General features: G+C 35.9%; 1 protein-coding gene and 1 long non-coding RNA gene across 2 annotated transcripts; both read right to left on the reverse strand.

The window, feature by feature from the left end:
* Positions 1-2,613: 2,613 nt before the first annotated feature.
* On the reverse strand, positions 2,614-6,827 carry LOC113357909. The gene is made up of 5 exons (XR_003363980.1): positions 6,712-6,827; positions 6,525-6,603; positions 3,914-5,787; positions 3,710-3,812; positions 2,614-3,272 (listed from the first exon to the last, which is right to left on the reverse strand). It is a non-coding gene; the product is annotated as an uncharacterized LOC113357909 (long non-coding RNA).
* Positions 6,828-7,626: 799 nt separating this feature from the next.
* Positions 7,627-10,045, reverse strand: LOC113361845. The gene is made up of 8 exons (XM_026604942.1): positions 9,903-10,045; positions 9,495-9,573; positions 9,050-9,146; positions 8,886-8,957; positions 8,534-8,706; positions 8,221-8,410; positions 7,994-8,136; positions 7,627-7,757 (listed from the first exon to the last, which is right to left on the reverse strand). Exons 2-8 carry the CDS (start codon positions 9,563-9,565, stop codon positions 7,706-7,708), a joined length of 798 nt encoding a protein of 265 aa, XP_026460727.1. The 5' UTR covers positions 9,566-9,573; positions 9,903-10,045; the 3' UTR covers positions 7,627-7,705.
* Between the last annotated feature and the right edge of the window lie 12,277 nt (positions 10,046-22,322).

The following is a 22,322-nucleotide window of genomic DNA, read 5'->3' on the forward strand; positions in this document are numbered from 1 at the left end:
TTGTCGGATTGTTAGGAGCTATTACCTTTGTGGTTGCTCTTGCCCCTGCAATGTGAATGTGTAAAATCATTGTCATAAGTGTTTTTGAGTGTTTGATTGCAATATCACGAAGGGTTTCGCCTTGTGATATTTGTGGGGTCCTGTCCCCCGTTGGCTAATTCTGGGTCAGGGAATCCCTGACCGGTGGGGCCTAAAAAACTCCCGAAGACGTGGTGTAAAATTGAATAATTTACAAACACCTGTTCCGCTGAGTTGTCAAAGACATGTCATGTTGGGTATCTTTCTCTTATGGAAGTCTTTCTCTTGGTCGTATTCTCATAGACGCTTACGGGGGAGTCCGGAAAAATTGCACACAAGTGCTTTCTTCAGTATGATGTTTGAGACCGGTGGTGCTTGCCCCGGCTCTCTTTTGGATATATAAAATGAAAGTGCGAAGTGCATTATGGAAATGTATGCACATGTATATTGTAAATAGTATGCGATTTTGTGTAACTAGAGGTACTGTAGAAATGTATGTAAATGCATTATGAAAACGTGTGCCATTTTGTGTGATATGTATACTGTAAAATTGAGCATTATCGAAATGTAAGGAGCAGGTATTTGTAAACTTTTTAGTTGTGTGTGATGTGTATGTATGTCCCCTTTTGGTTTTGGAAGCTGGTTGCCGAAGCTTGTGAAAGCAAAAGTAACTGCCCATGTAGAGTCTTCGCGGGTACACTGAATGAGTGATGATTACTGCCGAAGATCGGTCCTCATCAAGCTTGTAGTCTGTGGTGTCATATGCTAGCTTCCTTCATGATTTAACGGTTTACTTTCTGCTCTCACGGAGATTTCAGCTACTCGCTTGCAGTTGAGTCCTTAGGCTTGAGGTGCGGGTGGTACTTAGCATAGTTGGTGACGCAAGGTAGAAATGTCATGTGCCCCTGGATCAAAGAAGCTCATATAGGCTGTTGGCATCGCTTTAAGGTCTCCCTGGGTGCTATTGCTACATCTCTTCTTTCCCTTGGCTCTTGTATGTCAGGTGACTTGAGGTATTTTCAGCATCGACAGTAGACTTTCATTCTTGTTATCGGGCTTTGCACCATTGTCGTCGGCGGCTTTGCACCGTAGTCATAGGATATTATCATCGTCGCCATGAGGGACCGGAGCTTTATCGAGCCTCATGTGCCATCTCGTGTGTTGGATTTGTAGAGTTCGTTCATTGTTTTTATCCTCCATGTATTGGTACTGAAGCTGTCTCCTATGGGCTCTTGTCCTCTCTTCTACGCAAAACAAAAACAAAGAGAATCCTCGATCTTTGAACTGCACCAGCCTTCGTTGCAACCTCCGCTCATTCTTTCTAACCAACAATCATTATTAATTAAGGTACTGTGTGTATTTGATTATTAAGTCACCCAAAATTGCTTCTCATAAGAAGTGCGTCATATGAGTAAATTTTTGTACATCGACCACGGCCAACGAATACAGATAGGAAAATAATCATAGAAGTTGGGATATCGTTCTCTTTTTAAATCCTTCTACCTTTATAAGTCACAATGTTATTGATCGTCAGACTTTGATAGTGTAGACCTTATTCTTCATAGAATATATCAACTACTATCTAGACTTTAGGGGATAGAAATTCCACCTTTGGTATTGACGATTTCTTTTTGCCACTTTATCATTAGCAGTTGTGGAGATCCATTTCTTTATTTTGTTTATAATTTTAATACAGCTTTCTTTGAGAGGTTCCATCCTGTTGCCAAATTTTTGGTACCTCAAGAAGATAGGAGCACTACGCCATCACCTACTACTCTCCAGAGGGTACCATTTTCTGAGCCGGGCAGGAGTGATTGCACAATGGGTTCAGTTCATAAAATCTAATGCTGCTATGTGCATGGGGTTAAGACTAGAATTCAGGTGATAGTTGATTTGCTGAATTATACTGCCAAAGCACCATCACATGGATCTTCTGAAAATGCATCAATGTGTTCAGAAGTCTCAAGAAAATCGACCCACATAATCCTGATAAGAAATATAAGAGGATAACTTGGATTTAGTAGGGAGAATGTTTTCAGCACTTTGGAAGGAAGACGGAGACAGTTCCAGATGTAATTCTTGAATGGTTACCTGGAAAAGGAAGGGCACCAAACACTGATGCGGAAGATCAAACTGCCAAACAGGCTTGAAGCAATTGTTCGCAAATGAAGCTAATTTATGTTCATTTCCAAATCACAATGTTCTTTTGAGTTCATGGGATAATTTGTTTTTCATCATGGTGAATTAGGATGATAACTTCTAGAAAATATGTTTCTAATTGGATCTTCATCTTCATCAGAAATTATGAATGATTTCTGTCATTTTGGTTAGTCTTAGTCTTCTTCAGGTGATTGTTTGCACTCTTTCACGTCGTCGTATCCAGGCACACTAAAACTACTATTGAACAATGCAATATTGCACCAAACATGTTTAACTTTTCAATCCCATTTTAGGCTATAAAAGCCACATACAGCATAAATCATCGGTTTAGCTTGCAAAATAGGGGATTAGGTTAGGATTGGTAGGAAACAAAATGAACTAGAATTTTTACCACAATCCACCGATATAAGAAAGGAAATGTAAAATGATAATCCCTTTTTTAGATCAATTCTCCATGTTGAATCTCCAAAGCAAAATGTTTAACATTACTGCTAAAAAAAAAACATACATATATTCGCATCACATCGCATCTTTATAAGAAAGAAAGAATGACAGTAACTACGTAATAATAAACTTGGCGTTGTTCAAAAACATCATAAAACTTCTACAAAAACGGTCCATATTCTTAAAATCCGGCCTGCCTTCTCCTGCACATGAGAAGCACCTCAACATCAATTTTGGACCATATCTTCAGGCACAACATCATCCTCAGTCAGAATTTACAACCACTATTCCATCTAATTCTCATTCACTATTGATGATGGAGTCAAGGAGATTGCAGCAGAAAGGCATGATGTCAGCTTCGCATGTACCACAATAGAATTCGTGGCGGATATATCCTCCTCAATTTTACCAATAAGTTTGCATCTCTTTAGTGACATTGCCTTCAGATTCGTTTCTACTTTCACTACCCTGCTTACACACAATGTTGCTCGGAGCTTCATCAGGAAAAACTACGCAAGGCAAAGAACCTCTGGAACCACCAATTGTTCATTTTTATCTCTCAACGGACCACCATGCTTATCAAGTCTCACCGCATCATTGCACTTTTCACATCCTGCTAAATCTCCTGGCACGTCTTTTGCATGTTAAGCCTAATACATAAACAATGGAATCAGATAACTAGGAATTGCAGACATTTGAAAATGCCTCGAGAAAGAGCAAAGTTCTCCATAAATTTTGGCCAACAAGTTCATTCCTTAAAAAACAAATAGCATACTGAGCATATCCTAGAACTTGTGACAGCTAGAGGAGGACAGTGGCCTCATAAACTGTATCATCACATTATCTTCACCTTCACCAACCAACATATCTTCATCTCAAATCCAAGGTCATTGAGAAAAAACATATAGGAAAAGCCACTGCTTACCATAGAACTCTACCAGTGCACTCCTACCATAGCAATTTACTTATCAGTTCCCCACTACTGGATGTGACCATGTTTCTATTCCTATTTACAAGGGAAAACTAAAGAAACAATACAACTAAATAGAAAACCAATAGACTAGTCCAGATACAAGTCTGAACGTACCTTGACAACAGACTGGTCAAATGCCAGGAATTCTCTACCAGGCACCAGCATTCCATATTACAAGTTCTCCCTGGCGAGTGGCCACCCAATAAGCAGACAAGACCTGCAAAAACAGAGAAAGATACTCTGAAACTCTTTTCAGGAAATAATTTACACATATACTTTTGTTTTGAAATTTAGTGAAGATAATAGTTGGAAGTGTACCTTTTGAGTTAAAATGCAGCCTCCTTCAGGGAAGAGGAGGATCTCATTAGTATATGATTCACATGACTGATCTGTCTTCATTTGTATCCTTTAAAGTCATACATACCCTAGAGGCAAACTGATCAAAAGCCAAAAAGATGACGTTCCCCGCGAGGTACCAGCATTCCATTTCAACAACTCTACTAATTGAATTGGCCATAGGAATACAAAGGCAAGACCTGCAAAAAAACAAGGAAGATACTCCGACGCTCAAGTCAGAAACAGTTGTATGCAAAACATAATAAACGTAGAGTTAAAGGTTAATAAACATAGAGTTAGAGTTAGGAATACAAAGCCAAGACCTGCAAAAAACAATAAAGATACTCCAAGGCTCTAGTTAGAAACAATTTTATGCAAAACATAATAAACATAGAGTTAGAGTTAGGTATACAAAGCCAAGACCTGCAAAAAACAATAAAGATACTCCAACACTCAAGTTAGAAACAATTTTATGCAAAACATAATAAACGTAGAGTTAGAGTTAGGAATACAAAACCAAGACCTGCATTAAACAATAAAGATACTCCAACACTCAAGTTAGAAACAATTTTATGCAAAACGTAATAAATATAGAGTTGGAGTTAGGAATACAAATCCAAGACCTGCAAAAAAACAATAAACATAATCCAACGCTCAAGTTAGAAACAATTTTATGCAAAACATAATAGACATAGAGTTAGAGTCAGGAATACAAAGTCAAGACCTGCAAAAAAACAATAAAGACACTCCAAGGCTCAAGTTAGAAACAATTTTGTGCAAAACATAATAAATGTAGAGTTAGAGTTAGGAATACAAAGCCAAGACCTGCAAAAAACTATAAAGATACTCCAACGCTCAAGGTAGAAACAATTTTATGCAAAACATAATAAAAGTAGAGTTAGGGTTAATAAACATGGAGTTAGAGTTAGGAATACAAAGGCAAGACCTGCAAAAAAAAAAAAAAAAAAAAAAAAGATACTCCAATGATCAAATTAGAAACAATTTTATGCAAAACATAATAAACATGATCATAAGTGTTAATAAACATAGAGTTAGAGTTAGGAATGCAAAGGCAAGACCTGCAAAAAACAAAAACAAAAGCAACACTCAAGTTAGAAACAAATATCTTTGTTAAGGCAAAAATGTACTGACCTGACAGTCATCGGAAGAAGGGGCAGAAACCTTGAACAAAATGATAGACATGTACCAAGCAAAAAAGAAACTCAGGCATTCTAGAAATATAAGGGCAATTTAAGTATACATTGAGAGTGTTAAGAATGTGCACCTAAATATACTAGCAGAGTACCAAAGTCATCAATATAACAAAAGCTAAATATGGCTATTTTCATTGAAACGTTACCCATGAATCAGACTTAGCTATGTTCCAGCAGCTGTAGCTGAACTACATAGGGAGTATCACTGCCTTGCTGTGTACCAAACTTCCAACATCGATTTCAATAAAATAAGAAAGAAAAACGACAAATAAAAAAATAAAAAAAAAAAGGAGGAAAAGAGAAGCTCATTTACCTGTTTTCCAATAGTTTCATTTGTCTGGAAGCTGCTCAGTTCCATTCAGTGTGACGTTCTCCATTAGACACATAGCTTTACACCTCTCAGTTTTAGGAACTGACGGTGACCTGCCATTGCACCGCTCAGTACCCGGGACTGAGCAGTGCACACTCATTCTGCGGAACGAAGTGGTGGCCGGCCATTGCACCGCTCAATTTCCGAAACTGAGCAGTGCACCTATCAATTCGATAAAACTGAGTGGTGGTCTACCATGTGCTTAATGGTTAACATCAGCACCCAATTGTGAACTAAGTGCCATTTTTTTTGATCGGTGAAGTGCCTTTTTTCTGTATACATAAGCCGAGTTCAATACATACAGGATGACAGACATTAAAGTTCAGTTGATGAACTAGTACAAGAGACATGTTAATTAACAGGTTTAACGTGCAATCCTATTTCTTATACTCAATATAAAAAAAGATAGAAACAAAACAGTCTATCATTTTTGTAAAACTAAGAAAAAACTTTAATCAATGTTTATTGAACGAAAAAGAAAGATGACAACAACTACAGCATCAAAGATGGTGGGTCTAGCTAGTAACTAACATTGTATATGCACAATAGGTGTAAATTTAACCATTAGACTCAAGACATCTTAACAATTGAACAAGGAAAGAAAAATAAAGAGCCATGACTAACACAACACCACAATATTAACAAATTCACAACATGGAAAAATCACAAGTGAAGATGCATTTAACACAAATTCAATTGATTACTTTAGGGGTTCAGATTTACAATCTTCAAACCTAATAACATGTGAAATCGTCTAAAAAAATCAAATAATCAATGAAAATCAAGCAAAAATTTACAAAACACACATCTTAAATTAACAAGTGAAGTTATCTAAGAAAACAGTCCAAATCAAGTTAAAAGTAAGGAAATACTCTACAAAACACATCTTAGTGAACCGTTTCATCATGCATTCATATTCTTGATACTCCAAACCCTAAAAAGCTCCATGTTTAGTAAACAAGAAAGAAAACAAACATTTGGAGAAGAGGCAAAAGGGTAAAGTAGTCACCAAAATCTGAAAGTAGCTAGATCTAAGGGGGGTTTGCTATATCATGGCTTCCAAATTCCTCCCTCTCCAGCAGCAACCCCTGTGAGATAAAACCAAAAGAGAAACAACCAGATCTGAAATTAGATGGGGGGATAAAGAGAATAAGAGATAATAATGAGAAGGATAAGAAGGAATGAGATGAGATCACCTCAGACTCAAAACAATCAGAGTTTCCATGAGCTTCGTCTATTCTATCTATCTATCTCTCATGCTAAACAAAGACAACCAGAGAAGAATAATCAGTGACAATCCGAGAGGAACCCCAATTTTTGAATATACAGAGAAGAGATAAGAAAAAGAATAAAATACGGTGTGAATTTTTTTTTATTATTATTATTAAAAGAATGGTCAAAGTCAAATGTTACTACCCGTGAATTTTCCCGCCAATTTTTGAATTTCAAAAATTTAGACATGTGTCTTCCTTTTGTTGGCTTCTTTTTGGTCATGCGGATTTGTGCTAGTTGTTGCTGTGCTTTTAAATATTAACACTTGGTCACAAATTACAGACAGTAAATTTGAATTTGAATTTCAGTTTAATTTGATCTTGAATTTGAATTCCATTTTCAATTACCTTGGGTGGGTCTTTTACTGGGCTCACCAAATCTATGTGTCTTTGGCCTGTGAGATGTTACAGATGTACTGCAGAATTTGAAGATTGTTAAGCACCACACTTCCAGATACCTCCAGATGCAGATCATGTGAAGCGCAACTTCGAATGGAGCTACTAACCATTATATGTCAGCTATTGCGCGAAGAAGTTCTTAGCAGCTGCCTCAACTCAATTAGCTAGCTAAGAATGAACCTTTAGTTGCTGATGCTTCAAGGACAATGGATTTTGGGAAGGTGATTGTTGTCAGCAGTTTATTCAAAAACAAACTTCGAATTACTTTTGCGCAAATTGCATTCTCTACTCTGTTTTATGTACTGGTGTCTCTGTTTAACACCAGGGAATCACTTGTGTGCACTAAAAACTGGATATACCATAACAAACAACAATTCCAATTCAAAAAATTCACCAGGAACCCCCGACTAGCGATCAATAAACCAAATGGTTCTGACCCATTCCACTACCAGACACCTTCACTACTCTTTGTGAGCCAAGGAGAATAAAATGTGCATTATATACCCGGGGAGGAGAAGGATTACAAAAGCAGGTCATTACAGAGGAGGATATAGCTTAATAAGTTATAACACCTGTGGAGGATTACAAAAACAAGTTGTTACATACAAAATTCTGGACAGCCCATTTGTTTTCGGTTCCTTTCACAAATTTACAAGACCATGCAGACAGGCTATTAAGCAAAAAGTTTCAAAATACTTTAATCCACCCATCTTCCTCCAAAGCCAAAAGAAGACGACCGTTGTGCCGATTCTGTCGTTTAGATTAGATTCCATTTAAATGAGGAAAAAAACAAAAAAAGCGTCCTTACCATTGGCCGTGATTCACCATATACTTCCACTTTGACCTTAGATCCTCGTTGGTACGACCAGCATGGAAGACATCATGTCCATATTCCAACATTTCCTTCCATGGTTTCTTCTTACCATCTTTTACAAGATAATGAAAGGCTTCCTGCACAAATAGGAAATTAGGACAGTTTTTGAGTTTATTATAACCATATCCCGCCAAAAACAAGTATAAGAAACTCAAACTGACCCTTAGCATATGTATTTCTTCAGGGTCCCAAGAATCTGGTAGCCTTTTCGAGGCCACTTCATCTACATAATCACAATCTTCTTCATCATCTTCACTATCATTTTCATCTTCGTGTTCTCCGGCCACTTCTGATTCACCGATTCCAGCATTTACAATCGGAACTTCGTTAGCCAATTCTGATTTACCTAGTCTGCGGACAGTGTATATAACACAGACTTTCTTAGGCCATTCAAGAAATTGACAGTGCAAATGAACATATAGAGAGAGATCAAGTTCCAGGCAGACCACATTCTTTATTAGTTTGAACATGTACCTGTAATCAAAAGACAGCTTACGCCCATTGACATCGAGGCCGCGGTCTCCAATTTCATCCATCAATTTCCGAGCCGCTACCACAGACGGAAAATCAACGAATGCGATTCCACAGCAGAAAGTAGTATTCTTTTTCGGCATCACTCGGATATTGGGAAGGGGCCTCCACTCTGCCTAAAATTAAAAGCAAATTAAACTTAATGATGAAAAATCAAAACAAAAACATGTACTTTTAGAGAATAAACACAGACAAATTCCTATAAGCATAGGTAAAAAAGCAGAATACCAAATTCAAACGAGTCAAGTCAAAAATAAGAGAAGAAAACTCAGAGTTGGAAGTTTATAGATGTTACTAGGATCCGATAAATCATTTCCTCTGTTGCCTCTTTTGGCAAGCCCTTCACCACAATGGTAGAAGTTGGAGTCTACAACAAGTGAAAAAACGGAAATCCAATTGATATGCATTTCAGTGTAAATAACAAAAGTTTTACAAAAGTAATAACGATGTATGTCATACCACAAGACCACTGCAAGCTCGAGGAGACCTTGATCTCTGGCGACGGTTATCATGTGCAGAAGAATGAGAACTTTCACACCTCCTAAGTGTATGCAAACTTTAATCTCGAAAAGCAAAACCGAAGAAAAGTTTTGTTAACAGACTGACACAAGTAATTCAGAAAACTTTAGTCTATCTTTGCCCAATTTCATATTGGAAGAATGAAATCTAAGATTGTATCATCACTAATTTTGTATGGGAGCAGAACATAACACAACTGATAAATAGAGACTAGAGATGCGACCAACAAGCAATCAAACATTTAGCTTTGAATTGTTGGCTCACCACATTGAAAAGCACAGACAATACAAAAACTTAAGCTGCTGTATGTCTGCAACAACTAACTGATGTCCAAATACTGAAATTGAGGTCAAATAATAGTATGAAGAGAGAGAGTTATACATACCCCCTTGCCTTATCTTTCATTAATTTTGCCCTCTTCGTCTTGTTCCTTTTATAATTCCCCTTGTTTGTCATATCTATCTCTACAGTAAACAAAGAATTACTTACTTTTAATCACAAACAACAAGAAGACTTATGAAACAAAGAGAAATTTTTCAAACTACAAGTAGAGTTATATACTACAAAGATCAGAAATTGCAGCTAGGGTTTCAAAAAAAAATCCCCAACAAGAACCTAATTGATTTTATTTTTATTTTTTGAAGCAAAACCTAATTGATGAATCTAATCCAAACCCATATTAGGAAAACGGATGAAATGAATTTCCATCTTTTATACGAAAATTGGAAGCTTAATTAGAAATGAGATAGATACAGAGAATAATGACTATAAGGAAGAAGTAGAGTGTTCAAACCTGAGAATCTGAAATCTAAGCTGAGCTTCCTCCCCTCCTCCTTTCTCTTCCTTGTCTAACTCGCTATGGATCATAATTTCTTCCATTAAATTCAAATTTCTAATAAACCAGAGGAAACAAAAATATATCCTTTTTTGGTATGATCAAATTGTGAGATCGAATTGGGGTTTTAGCCTTGAAAGGCAAAACCGCGCCATTTCTTTTTCCTTTTATCTGTTACTGTGAATTGTGTGCTTCATATTCACTCCCTCAAGGTTTTTACCTCGCACGTGGTTCATCACGAACCGGCAAGTGGTTCCTTGTTCGAGTCTCTCAATCAAGGATCATGTTCCGTGTGATTCTTCCACGTATGGACACAGATGTCAGGTTTTAGGAACCATGACCGGTGGCATTTAGGGCTGCACAAAACAGAACCATAACTGAAAATCGAAACCGAAGATTTTTAACCGAACCGAACCATAACCATATTCCTATGGTTCATTAATGGTTGTCAGTTTCAGATAACCGACAGTATCTGTTTCGATTTAGGTTTTATCTCAAAACCGAACCAAAAACCAATTGGTTAACCGATTAATAGCGACCATAGGATTAAATGATTTTAGGCCGTGGATGGGGATATTTAACCCTAATAACTTACTTCACTTGACTGAGTCTTCCCAAATCTTCTCTTATTTCGTTCTTTTCTTCTTTCGTTCTTCCTCACGATTGAGTCTTCCCAAAAACGGAAAACCAAAGCCTAAAACTTATCGAAGTCCCACCATCACCTTCTAGTTTTACTTCTTCTTCTTCTTCTAGTTTGATAAGTAACAAATCTATCGAAGTCCAAATCACTAATAAGTCGAACGAAGCTGGAGTAGAACTGTAGAAGAGACCGAAAATTGAAAAAGGTATTGTGTGTATCATTTGAACTGATTTTGATAAAGGTATTGCGATTGTGTATCTTTGTGTATCATTTGAAATGATTTTGATATTATGATTTTAATTATGATATTAGGGTTTGTAAAATTGAAAAAAATTGGGGATTTCAAATTAAGGTCATTTAGGTTGATTTACACAGTGGGTTTTGCTTAATTTTTAATAAATTTTACAAGTTAATTCAGATTGAATTTGTTAGTGGTGGAGTTGTAAGCTTAGGTGTAGATTTGAGCACAAGGACGGATTACGAAATGTACTTCTCGTTCCCGTCTGTTTTGATGCTTTGTTTGTGAATTGGATACTTGTTTGCATATTCTTTTTAATGAACCTTAAACTTTATATCCTCTGAACTTCGTAGTGCCCTAAGGTATTGTGAATAGATATGTCTTTGATTTTTTATATTAAGTTGAGAAATACTTGCCTATAAATGTTGGTTAGCATCAGGTTATAGTTGTTAGTTACCTCAGTTTGACTAATCAGTAGCTGTTAATTGCTTATTCATAGCTTTGACTAGGTAGTAAACTCTTGACATTGTTTTCCAGCGAAATCCCCATTATGCCAATGAGAATGATTTACACCTGGTAGTTCAACTAGGTTGGAAGTTTTGATTCTGGGTAGGACGTATTATGTACTCTGAGTATGGTTTGGGTTTGGTAGATCAATTAAAAGAGCGCAGAGAAGTGATCAGTCCTTGCTCGAAAGACTTAGCTTATCGACTGAAAATGATTGGAAATGTGTCGACCATGTGCTGCTGATCTTGTTTATTTTGCTTGGAAATCTTGTTATTTGTTATTGTTGTTATTACTTGGGAATGTTAAAAATGATTTGTGAATCCACCATTTGTATGCTCATCTCTGTTTGTTTATCATTCGCAGGAGTTCCCGTGGAAGGAGGAGAGGTAGCTTGGGAGCCAGCAACTGCACTAGTTTTGTTTCAATTAATATGTAATTAAAATATGTTTGGGATTTTTCTTAGCTCGATACTGCGAACCTCTATTATTTTTCAATTTCTCATAGCAGAATGAATCTTTTCACACTGATGAATTGTAGTTAATGAATGGTTAGAACTCTTAGGAGGATTATTCGAGTTAAAGCACTGACACATTATTGTTTATAAATCATTCGGTTAACCAAAAACCGTCTGGTTTTTAACAAAACCGAGTAGAAACCGAAACCAAATAAACCGAATAGGCTATACGGTTTCATTGGTTACATTGGTTTCGGTTTAGGTTTTGCCAAAAATCGATAAAAACCGAACCATGTGCAGCCCTAGTGGCATTGGGCTTGCTTCATGTGGTGCTGCTAGAGTCATGTAATCAATTATGTAGAAATTGACGTTTAATCCCAAACTTGTTGGGCTTTAGACAGTCTAGTCCAGTCCTTTCAAGCCTGATACAAGAAGTTCCAGATTTACCAAATGTGAAACGAGTTAGTCCAGTTGTGAACGATTTAGTCCAAAACGATTCTTTTTAATGACAAAAATACCCATCAATCATATGATTTCTTCGTATTCAGTTTCATATCTTTAGTTGCAACACTAGAAAAAGAACACCAACCACTGTTGTTGAATCCAATTGTCAATTTTTTCTTTCGATTAATTTCATCTCACTTGATTCACCGACTTCCTTTTTTCACAATTTGCATATTGTAAATATTCGATTTAGACTTAGTTTCATCAATTTGGGGGTTCTACAAAAAAATCTGGAATCAATTTGAGAACGGTTGATTTGATATCATCATTCAACGTTGATTGATTCGTTCCTCATCAATGTGGCGATTTGGCGGTAATTTGTTTCATTTAGTTTCGATCGTTTTTTGTGTATTTTTCATAGATCTGATAATGTTTTCCTTTTTAGAATCTTGAACTTCAAATATATTAGGTTAAAAACCTGGCAAGAAGATTAGGAAACCGAATGAAGATAAATCATGAATGGGAAATCTGGAGAAAGCTCTTCATTCATATTAATGTCGACGTTTTGGCGAGAGAAGAAATTTTCATCTGCAAACTAATTGCAAAAATACATCTCACAGAAGTTATCATATTGATTAGTTAATAATCCAATCTAGGAAATACAACTTTTTCGGTTCTTGCATAGCCGCTTAACTGCACATAAAATGGCCAAACATTTCCAGCAAATCAATGATATGCTTCAGTAAAAATAGTTTAGTAACTTTTTCCCGGTAAAAGATAGATTAGTAACTGGATCTCCTAAGTTTACTGTTTATCATGAATTAAACTCCTAGCATGAATACATGTAGGTGGTAATGATTTTCTATTTGATGTTAGTAAATGTAAATTTTAAAAATTTATAGATTAGATATTTGGTTTGATTAACATACATTTCCATATACAGATGATTTTATTGGTCAAAGCTGCAGCTATTGGAGTTCAAGACATACATTTCGTGTCATTTTGTTCTTTATATTTTTTCTTAACTATGTTATGTACGAAATCATGTGCAATCTATGGTGCGATGCTAACAAGGTTAATCCCAAGGCTTAGGTGCTTGAGAACCATGGTTTTAAGAGTATCGCCTTGATGCTTAGTTTGAAGTATGATTTTGAGTTCAAAGTATAATTGAGACTAGTTTACACAACATATTATTAAAAATGAAATGAAAACCTTAATTAAAAGTAACATTGAGGCTAGTCCTACTCCTGGATGTGTTCGTCTCTTATAGTATATAGGCGATGGGTTGCTTAATTTGTGCCTCATTTATTTTTCAATATCCTTTTTTTTGGTTGATAAAAGGAAGACTAGTATTACTAGAAATTGGAAATGTATCTTAAAGGTCTAGGCTTTTCTTTAAATATTAAGTTTTGCTCTTTAGACTTTCAATTCCAGTCAGAACTAGACAAATAATGGCTCATTTGAGACCTTACAGATCATAGAAAAATACCACGTATAAGAATCCATAAAATGTTTCAGGACGATTTTACGATAACAAAGCGTGTACAGTTGTCTAAGCTTTTCTTTAAAAATACGGTTTTTCCCTTTAGACCTTCAATTCCAGTCGGAACTAGACAAATAATGGCTCATTTGAGACCTTACAGATCATAGAAAAATATCACGTGTAAGAATCCATAAAATATTTCAGGCCGAGTTTACGATAACAAAGCGTGTACAGCTGTCTAGGCTTTTCTTTGAAAATTCGGTGTTGCTCTTTAAACCTTATTCCAGTCATAACTAGACAAATAATGGATCATTTGAAACCTTACAGATCATAGAAAAATATCACGTGTAAGTATCCATAAAATATTTCACGCCGATTTTACGATAACAAAGCATGTACAGTTGCCTAGGCTTTTCTTTAAAAATTCGATTTTGCTCTGTAGACCTTCAATTCCGGTCAGAACTAGACAGATAATGACTCATTTGAAACCTTACATATCATAGAACAATATCACGTGCAAGAATCCATAATATATTTCAGGACGATTTTAAGATAAAAAAGCGTGTGCAAGTCTAGGCTTTTCATTAAAAATTCGGTTTTGCTCCTTAGACCTTCAATTCCAGTCAGAATTAGAAAAATAATGGCTCATCTGAAACCTTACAGATCATAGAAAAATATCACGTGTAAGAATCCATAAAATTTTTTAGGCCGATTTTACAATAACAAAGCGTGTACAGTTGTCTAGGCTTTTCTTTAAAAATTCGGTTTTGCTCTTTAGACCTTCAATTCCAGTCAGAACTAGACAGATAATGGCTCATTTGAAACCTTACAAATCATATAAAAATATCACGTGTAAGTATCAATAAAATATTTCACGCCGATTTTACGATAACAAAGCATGTACAGCTGCCTAGGCTTTTCTTTAAAAATTCGGTTTTGTTCTGTAGACCTTCAATTCCAGTCAGAACTCGACAGATAATGGCTCATTTGAAACCTTACATATCATAGAACAATATCACGTGCAAGAATCCATAAAATATTTCAGGACGATTTTAAGATAAAAAAGCGTGTACAGCTGTCTAGGCTTTTCTTTAAAAATTCGGTTTTGCTCGTTAGACCTTCAATTCCAGTCAGAATTAGACAGATAATGGCTCATTTGAAACCTTACAGATCATAGAACAATATCATATGCAAGAATCCATAAAATATTTCAGGTCGATTTTACGATAACAACGCGTGTACAATTGTATAGGCTTTTCTTTAAAAATTCGGTTTTGCTCTTTAAACCTTCAATTCCAGTCGGAACTAGACAAATAATGGCTCATTTAAAACCTTACATTTCATAGAAAAATATCATATGCAAGAATCCATAAAATATTTCAGGTCGATTTTACGATAACAACGCGTGTACAATTGTATAGGCTTTTCTTTAAAAATTCGGTTTTGCTCTTTAAACCTTCAATTCCAGTCGGAACTAGACAAATAATGGCTCATTTAAAACCTTACATTTCATAGAAAAATATCACGTGTAAGAATCCATAAAATATTTCAGGACGATTTTACGATAACAAAACATGTACAGTTGTCTTGGCTTTTCTTTAAAAATTCGGTTTTCCTCTTTAGACCTTCAATTCCAGTCAGAACTGGACAGATAATGGCTCATTTGAAACCTTATAGATCATAAAACAATATCACGTGCAAGAATCCATAAAATATTTCAGGACGATTTTAAGATAAAAAAGCGTGTACAACTGTCTAGGCTTTTCTTTAAAAATTCGGTTTTGCTCTTTAGACCTTCAATTCCAGTCAGAACTAGATAGATAATGGCTCATTTGAAATCTTACAGATCATAGAACAATATCACATGCAAGAATCCATAAAATATTTCAGGTCGATTTTACGATAACAAAGCGTGTACTAGACAAATGATGGCTTTTCTTTAAAAATTCGGTTTTGCCCTTTAGACCTTCAATTCCAGTCGGAACTAGACAAATAATGGCTCATTTGAGAACTTACAGATCAAAAAAAATTATCATGTGTAAGAATCCATAAAATATTTCAGGCTATTTTACGATAACAAAGCGTGTACAGTTGTCTAGGCTTTTCTTTAAAAATTCGGTTTTGCTCTGTAGAACTTCAATTCCAGTCAGAACTAGACAGATAATGGATCATTTGAAACCTTACATATCATAGAACAATATCACATGCAAGAATCCATAAAATATTTCAGGTCGATTTTACGATAACAAAGCGTGTACAGCTGTCTAAGCTTTTCTTTAAAAATTCGGTTTTGCCCTTTAGACCTTCAATTCCAGTCAGAACTAGACAAATAATGGCTCCTTTGAGACCTTACAGATCATAGAAAAATATCATGTGTATGAATCCATAAAATATTTCAGGCCGATTTTACGATAACAATGCGTGTACAGTTGTCTAGGCTTTTCTTTAAAAATTCGGTTTTGCTCTGTAGAACTTCAATTCAAGTCAGAACTAGACAGATAATGGATCATTTGAAACCTTACATATCATAGAACAATATCACGTGCAAGAATCCATAAAATATTTCAGGTCGATTTTAAGATAAAAAAGCGTGTACAATTGTCTAGGCTTTTCTTTAAAAATTCGGTTTTGCTATTTAGACCTTCAATTCCAGTCGGAACTAGACAAATAATGGCTCATTTGAAACCTTACAGATCATAGAAAAATATCACGTGTAAGAATCCATAAAATATTTTAGGACGATTTTACGATAACAAAGCATGTACAACTGTCTAGGCTTTTCTTTAAAAATTCGGTTTTCCTCTTTAGACCTTCAATTCCAGTCAGAACTAGACAGATAATGGCTCATTTGAAACCTTACATATCATAGAACAATATCACGTGTAAGAATCCATATGATATTTCAGACCGATTTTACGATAACAAAGTGTGTCCAGCTGTCTAGGCATTTCTTTAAAAATTCGGTTTTGCTCTTTAGACCTTCAATTCCAGTCAGAACTAGACAAATAATGGCTTATCTGAAACCATACAGATCATAGAAAAATATCACGTGTAAGAATCCATAAAATATTTCAGGCCGATTTTACGATAACAAAGCGTGTACAATTGTCTAGGCTTTTCTTTAAAAATTCGGTTTTGCTCTTTAGACCTTCAATTCCGGTCAGAACTAGAAAAATAATGGCTCATTTGTGACCTTAAATATTATAGAAAAATATCACGTGTAAGAATCCATAAAATGTTTCAGGCCGATTTTACGATAACAAAGCGTGTAGCTGTCTAGGATTTTCTTTAAAAATTCGGTTATACTCTTTAGACCTTCAATTCCAGTCAGAACTAGACAAATAATGGCTCATTTGAGACCTTACAGATCATAGAAAAATACCACATGTAGGAATCCATAAAATGTTTCCGGCCGATTATACGATAACAAAGCGTGTATAACTGTCTAAGCTTTTCTTTAAACATTCGGTTTTGCCCTTTAGACCTTCAATTCCATTCGAAACTATACAAATAATGGCTCATTTGAGACCTTACTGATTATTGAAAAATACCACGTGTAAGAATCCATAAAATGTTTCATGACGATTTTACGATAACAAAGCGTGTACAACTAGACAAATAATGGCTTTTCTTTAAAAATTCGGTTTTGCTCTTTAGACCTTCAATTCCAGTCAGAACTAGACAGATAATGTCTCATTTGAAAACTTACAAATCATAGAAAAATATCACGTGTAAGTATCCATAAAATATTTAACGCCGATTTTACGATAACAAAGCATGTACAACTGTCTTAAGTTTTCTTTAAAAATTCGGTTTTGCTCTTTAAACCTTCAATTCCAGTCAGAACTAGACAAATAATGGCTCATTTGAGACATTAAAGATCATAGAAAAATATCACGTGTAAGAATCCATAAAATGTTTCAGGCCGATTTTACGATAACAAAGCGTGTACAGTTGTCTAGGCTTTTCTTTAAAAATTCGGTTATACTCTTTAGACCTTCAATTCTAATCAGAACTAGACAAATAATGGCTCATTTGAGACCTTACATATCATATAAAAATACCACGTGTAGGAATCCATAAAATGTTTCAGGCCGATTTTACGATAACAAAGCGTGTACAGCTGCCTAGGCTTTTCTTTAAATATTCGGTTTTGCCCTTTAGACCTTCAATTACAGTCGGAACTATACAAATAATGGCTCATTTTAGACCTTACAGATTATTGAAAAATACCACGTGTAAGAATCCATAAAATGTTTCAGGACGATTTTACGATAACAAAGCGTGTACAACTGCCTAGGCTTTTCTTCAAAAATTCGGTTTTGCTCTTTAGACCTTCAATTCCATTCAGAACTAGAAAGATAATGTCTCATTTGAAACCATACAGATCATATAAAAATATCACGTGTAAGTATCCATAAAATATTTAACGCCGATTTTACGATAACAAAGCATGTACAGCTTGTCTAGGCTTTTCTTTAAAAATTTGGTTTTGCTCTTTAGAACTTCAATTCCAGTCAGAACTAGACAGATAATGGCTTATTTGAAACCTTACAGATCATAGAAAAATATCACGTGTAAGTATCCATAAAATATTTAACGCCGATTTTACGATAACAAAGCATGTACAGCTTGTCTAGGCTTTTCTTTAAAAATTTGGTTTTGCTCTTTAGAACTTCAATTCCAGTCAGAACTAGACAGATAATGGCTTATTTGAAACCTTACTGCCTAGGCTTTTCTTTAAAAATTCGGTTTTGCTCTGTGGACCTTCAATTCCAGTCAGAACAAGACAGATAATGGCTCATTTGAAACCTTACATATCGTAAAACAATATCACGTGCAAGAATCCATAAAATATTTCAGAACGATTTTAAGATAAAAAAGCGTGTACAACTGTCTAGGCTTTTCTTTAAAAATTCGGTTTTGCTCTTTAGACCTTCAATTCCAGTCGGAACTAGACAGATAATGGCTCATTTGAAACCTTACAGATCATAGAACAATATCACATGCAAGAATCCATAAAATGTTTCAGGCCGATTTTACGATAACAAAGCGAGTACAGCTGCCTAAGCTTTTCTTTAAAAATTCGGTTTTGCTCTTTAGACCTTCAATTCCAGTCAGAACTAGATAGATAATGGCTCATTTGAAACCTTACATATCATAGAAAAATATCACATGCAAGAATCCATAAAATATTTCAGGTCGATTTTACGATATCAAAGCGTGTACAGCTGTCTAAGCTTTTCTTTGAAAATTTGGTTTTGCCCTTTAGACCTTCAATTCCAGTCAGAACTAGACAAATAATGGCTCCTTTGAGACCTTACAGATCATAGAAAAATATCACGTGTAAGAATCCATAAAATATTTCAGGCCGATTTTACGATAACAAAGCGTGTACAGGTGTCTAGGCTTTTTTTTTAAAAAGGTTTTGCTCTTTAGACTTTCAATTCCAGTCAGAACTAGACAAATAATGGCTCATTTGAGACCTTACAGATCATAGAAAAATACCACGTGTAAGAATCCATAAAATGTTTCAGGCCGATTTTACGATAAGAAAGCGTGTTTAACTGTCTAAGATTTTCTTTAAAAATTCGGTTTTGCCATTTAGACCATCAATTCCAGTCGGAACTAGACAAATAATGGCTCATCTGAGACCTTACAGATCATAGAAAAAAATCACGTGTAAGAATCCATAAAATATTTCAGGCCGATTTTACGATAACAAAGCGTGTACAATTGTCTAGGCTTTTCTTTAAAAATTCGGTTTTGCTCTTTAGGCCTTCAATTCCAGTCAGAACTAGTGGTGGCTCTCTAAAAGAGTCACAAACTGATACCTGCAAGTGCACAGGGTCTGTTGTAGTGAGTGTGCAAGGCAGGGTCGAACCACAGAGACTAGGGTGTATAGTTGAAGTTTTTAAGGTGGTGGTGGCAGAGGCAGAGCAGGTGGTGGTGGAGCAGGTGGTGGAAATGGGTTCTGCATCGGGGGTGAGGGAGAAGAGATCGAGAAGAAGGAAACTCGATGGGAATTAGGTTGGGGCGCGTTTGGTTCTGTTTTGGGTAGGGTTAGGTATTGTGGTGTTGAGCGGGTGCAGCAAATTTTGATGAACAACGAAGATGAGCGTTGGATTGTCACTTCTGAAATGGATCTAACGGCAAGATGGAAGCAGGTCTTGAGCGACCGTTGGATGCCTGATACAATGAAACTGACGGCTCAAGATGGAGTTAGGTGCTGTAGTGTTTGACAGGAGCTTCAGACTTCGATGAACGACGATGAAGCGACCGTAGGATGCTGAGATGATCCAATCTGATGGCTAGAAAGGGAAACGGGTATGGATATAGGAAATGGAGTTGGGTGAGGGTTTTTGGGCCTTGGGTATGCCAAGCTCATATCTTTTTTAAGAACAATTCTTCCTCTTCAAGCCCACTTCTAGCCTTTTGGTCTTGTGCACAACATTCTTCGCGGCTTCCTTGTGTGATTCCTCTTGGCTTCCATCACTTTTCTGCTCTTTTCCGCTCCGCAATTCATCCAAACTTTATTTGGTACCTAAAAATGCAAAATTAATTAATAAAAATATTTATTCTTGAAAACAATGAAAATACAGAATATGGGTTAAAATGGAGAATTAGGGCACAAAAGATGAGTTAATTGCCAAGAAAAATATATATAAATATGCACTTTTTAGCACTCATCAAATACCCCCAAACCTGAATTTTACTTTTCCTCAAGTAAAACAAAACTAATGAAATCCTACCTATACCACTGTCGCTGGTCTCTCGAATGCATTTAGCGTATGCACTAAGCCTTTTAAACCACTAAGTGTTCCTAGTGGACGAGTGAAGTCTCGTGAAGGTTTGCTTAGAACGTACCTACAAAGTTCTAGGCCAAAATATAAGCTCAGATTCCATGAAATGTGACATGTGCAAGACAGTAGAAGCTCACAGCAAAATGGAGATGTCAATCTAGCTATCAAAGGCACAATCCTAGCACTGATAACAACTAAAGACACGTGATAAGAGTGTAAAGTGTATCTACACATGTTTCTAGAATGACCTGAAGTTATGACTACTAATCACTACTCATAATAATCATGTTCTCAAAATACATACTTGATGCTCAAAATATGATTAAAAGAGTGAAAAATATAAAACAGTGGTTCTGTGACCCACAAAATGCGTCCAGAAAGAAACGATACCAGTAAGCTGCAGTAAAACAACGACACCCCGCTGCTGCTGTTGACGCTGCAGAAAATAAGACTGCTCTGAGCAGTCCGTTCTTCGTGTTCTTCAAGGTCCTCTAATGGCAGCAGCAGCAGCAGGTGGGAATTGCTGTTAATCCTTCTTCTTCGCTCCTCTGCGTCCCAATTCTCTCCTCAGGGTTTCCAAAAAACTTCTATGACTTAAACCCAACTATTTATAGGCTTTGAATCACCTTGAAACTCGATCAAACCCCTTGGAAATCTCCATTATTCTTTACGGGTTGTTTGAAGAATAATCCTCTTCTTGTTGTGTTCCAGGCTGTTTTTAGCTATTCTCTCGACTCAAATATCTTCTTGGACTTGGACTCAACTGTTTTGAAGTATATTCCACGCAAGAATCTCTCCCAAATCTTTCAAACCAATTCAAAACCCTAAACAGGGATCGTGTGCACTGTCTTGACTTTGTGTGGATTTTCTGACTTATCCAGCCCAATTAGATGGGTCTAATCGCTTCTAACAGGTCCCTTATGTCTTGTAGAGTCCGTGGGTACCAAATTTGCCCAATGAATCGCCTCCTAGGTCGCTCAAATCCTTGATCCAAAACTGTTGACGCTGCTGCCTTTTTTCCCGCCAAAATCCAGTTTTGAAACTTTGAAGATGACCTCCCCCTATCCAGTTCCGGTGTCCCTTTAGCAATATTTCTGGGTTGTTTTCCGCACTTTTTCGGGGTTCCTCCGGGGTACTTTCGGGGTGTCTCCAACATACTTCTGGGGCGCTTCTGGTACGTTATCTACGGAGGTCCAAATGCCACATTTTTAGCCATTTTCTCCGCAAAACCTTATTTTTCCAAAAACACCTACAAATAAATAAAATAACCAAATAAGTACAAAATCGAGCACTAACACTATATACAATTGAGATATATTAGACACATAAATGCGTCTATCAATCACCAAGAGATAGTTTTTAGGCTAAGAACCGAATTCTAAGCCAAGCTAGCTATCCGGCTTTACGAGAATTGTGAATGTTCACCCAATGAGTTGGTGATATTTCAGTTTACCCGCGTTATACATCGATGGATGCACCCTCCTTGCTTATTACAAGACTATTTACAACAAAAAGATGACTATTTACATGACTCTTATTTACATTGATTACTCTCTTTTATTTTTGGAACAAGAGAGAACTATTGTCTTTAACATACCAAAACATGAAATAAATAAATACTTGATATTTTTTTTTGATATTTTTTTTTGTAGATATTTTTTTGATTTTTCTGATTTTTTTTTTTTTTTTTTTTAAGAAATAACTTTGATCTTTACAACATAGTGACACTTTTGATACATGAACAAAAAGAAAAACATAATTACATGACTCTTAGCAAGAGGTGGTCCTTATCGAATGCATCCGGTCAAA

This window comes from Papaver somniferum, chromosome 3, assembly GCF_003573695.1.
Source record: "Papaver somniferum cultivar HN1 chromosome 3, ASM357369v1, whole genome shotgun sequence".
Classification (NCBI taxonomy): Eukaryota; Viridiplantae; Streptophyta; class Magnoliopsida; order Ranunculales; family Papaveraceae; genus Papaver; species Papaver somniferum.

What these genes read in the sequence shown, in the direction of transcription:
- LOC113361845 (XM_026604942.1), bottom strand. Translation starts at nt 9,565, where the DNA reads ATGACAAACAAGGGGAATTATAAAAGGAACAAGACGAAGAGGGCAAAA. An exon ending in AAGAAATACATATGCTAAGG is followed by an intron (nt 8,137 to 8,220) that starts GTCAGTTTGAGT and finishes CTATTTGTGCAG; the next exon opens with GAAGCCTTTCATTATCTTGT. An exon ending in ATGGTGAATCACGGCCAATG is followed by an intron (nt 7,758 to 7,993) that starts GTAAGGACGCTT and finishes AATCCTCCACAG; the next exon opens with GTGTTATAACTTATTAAGCT.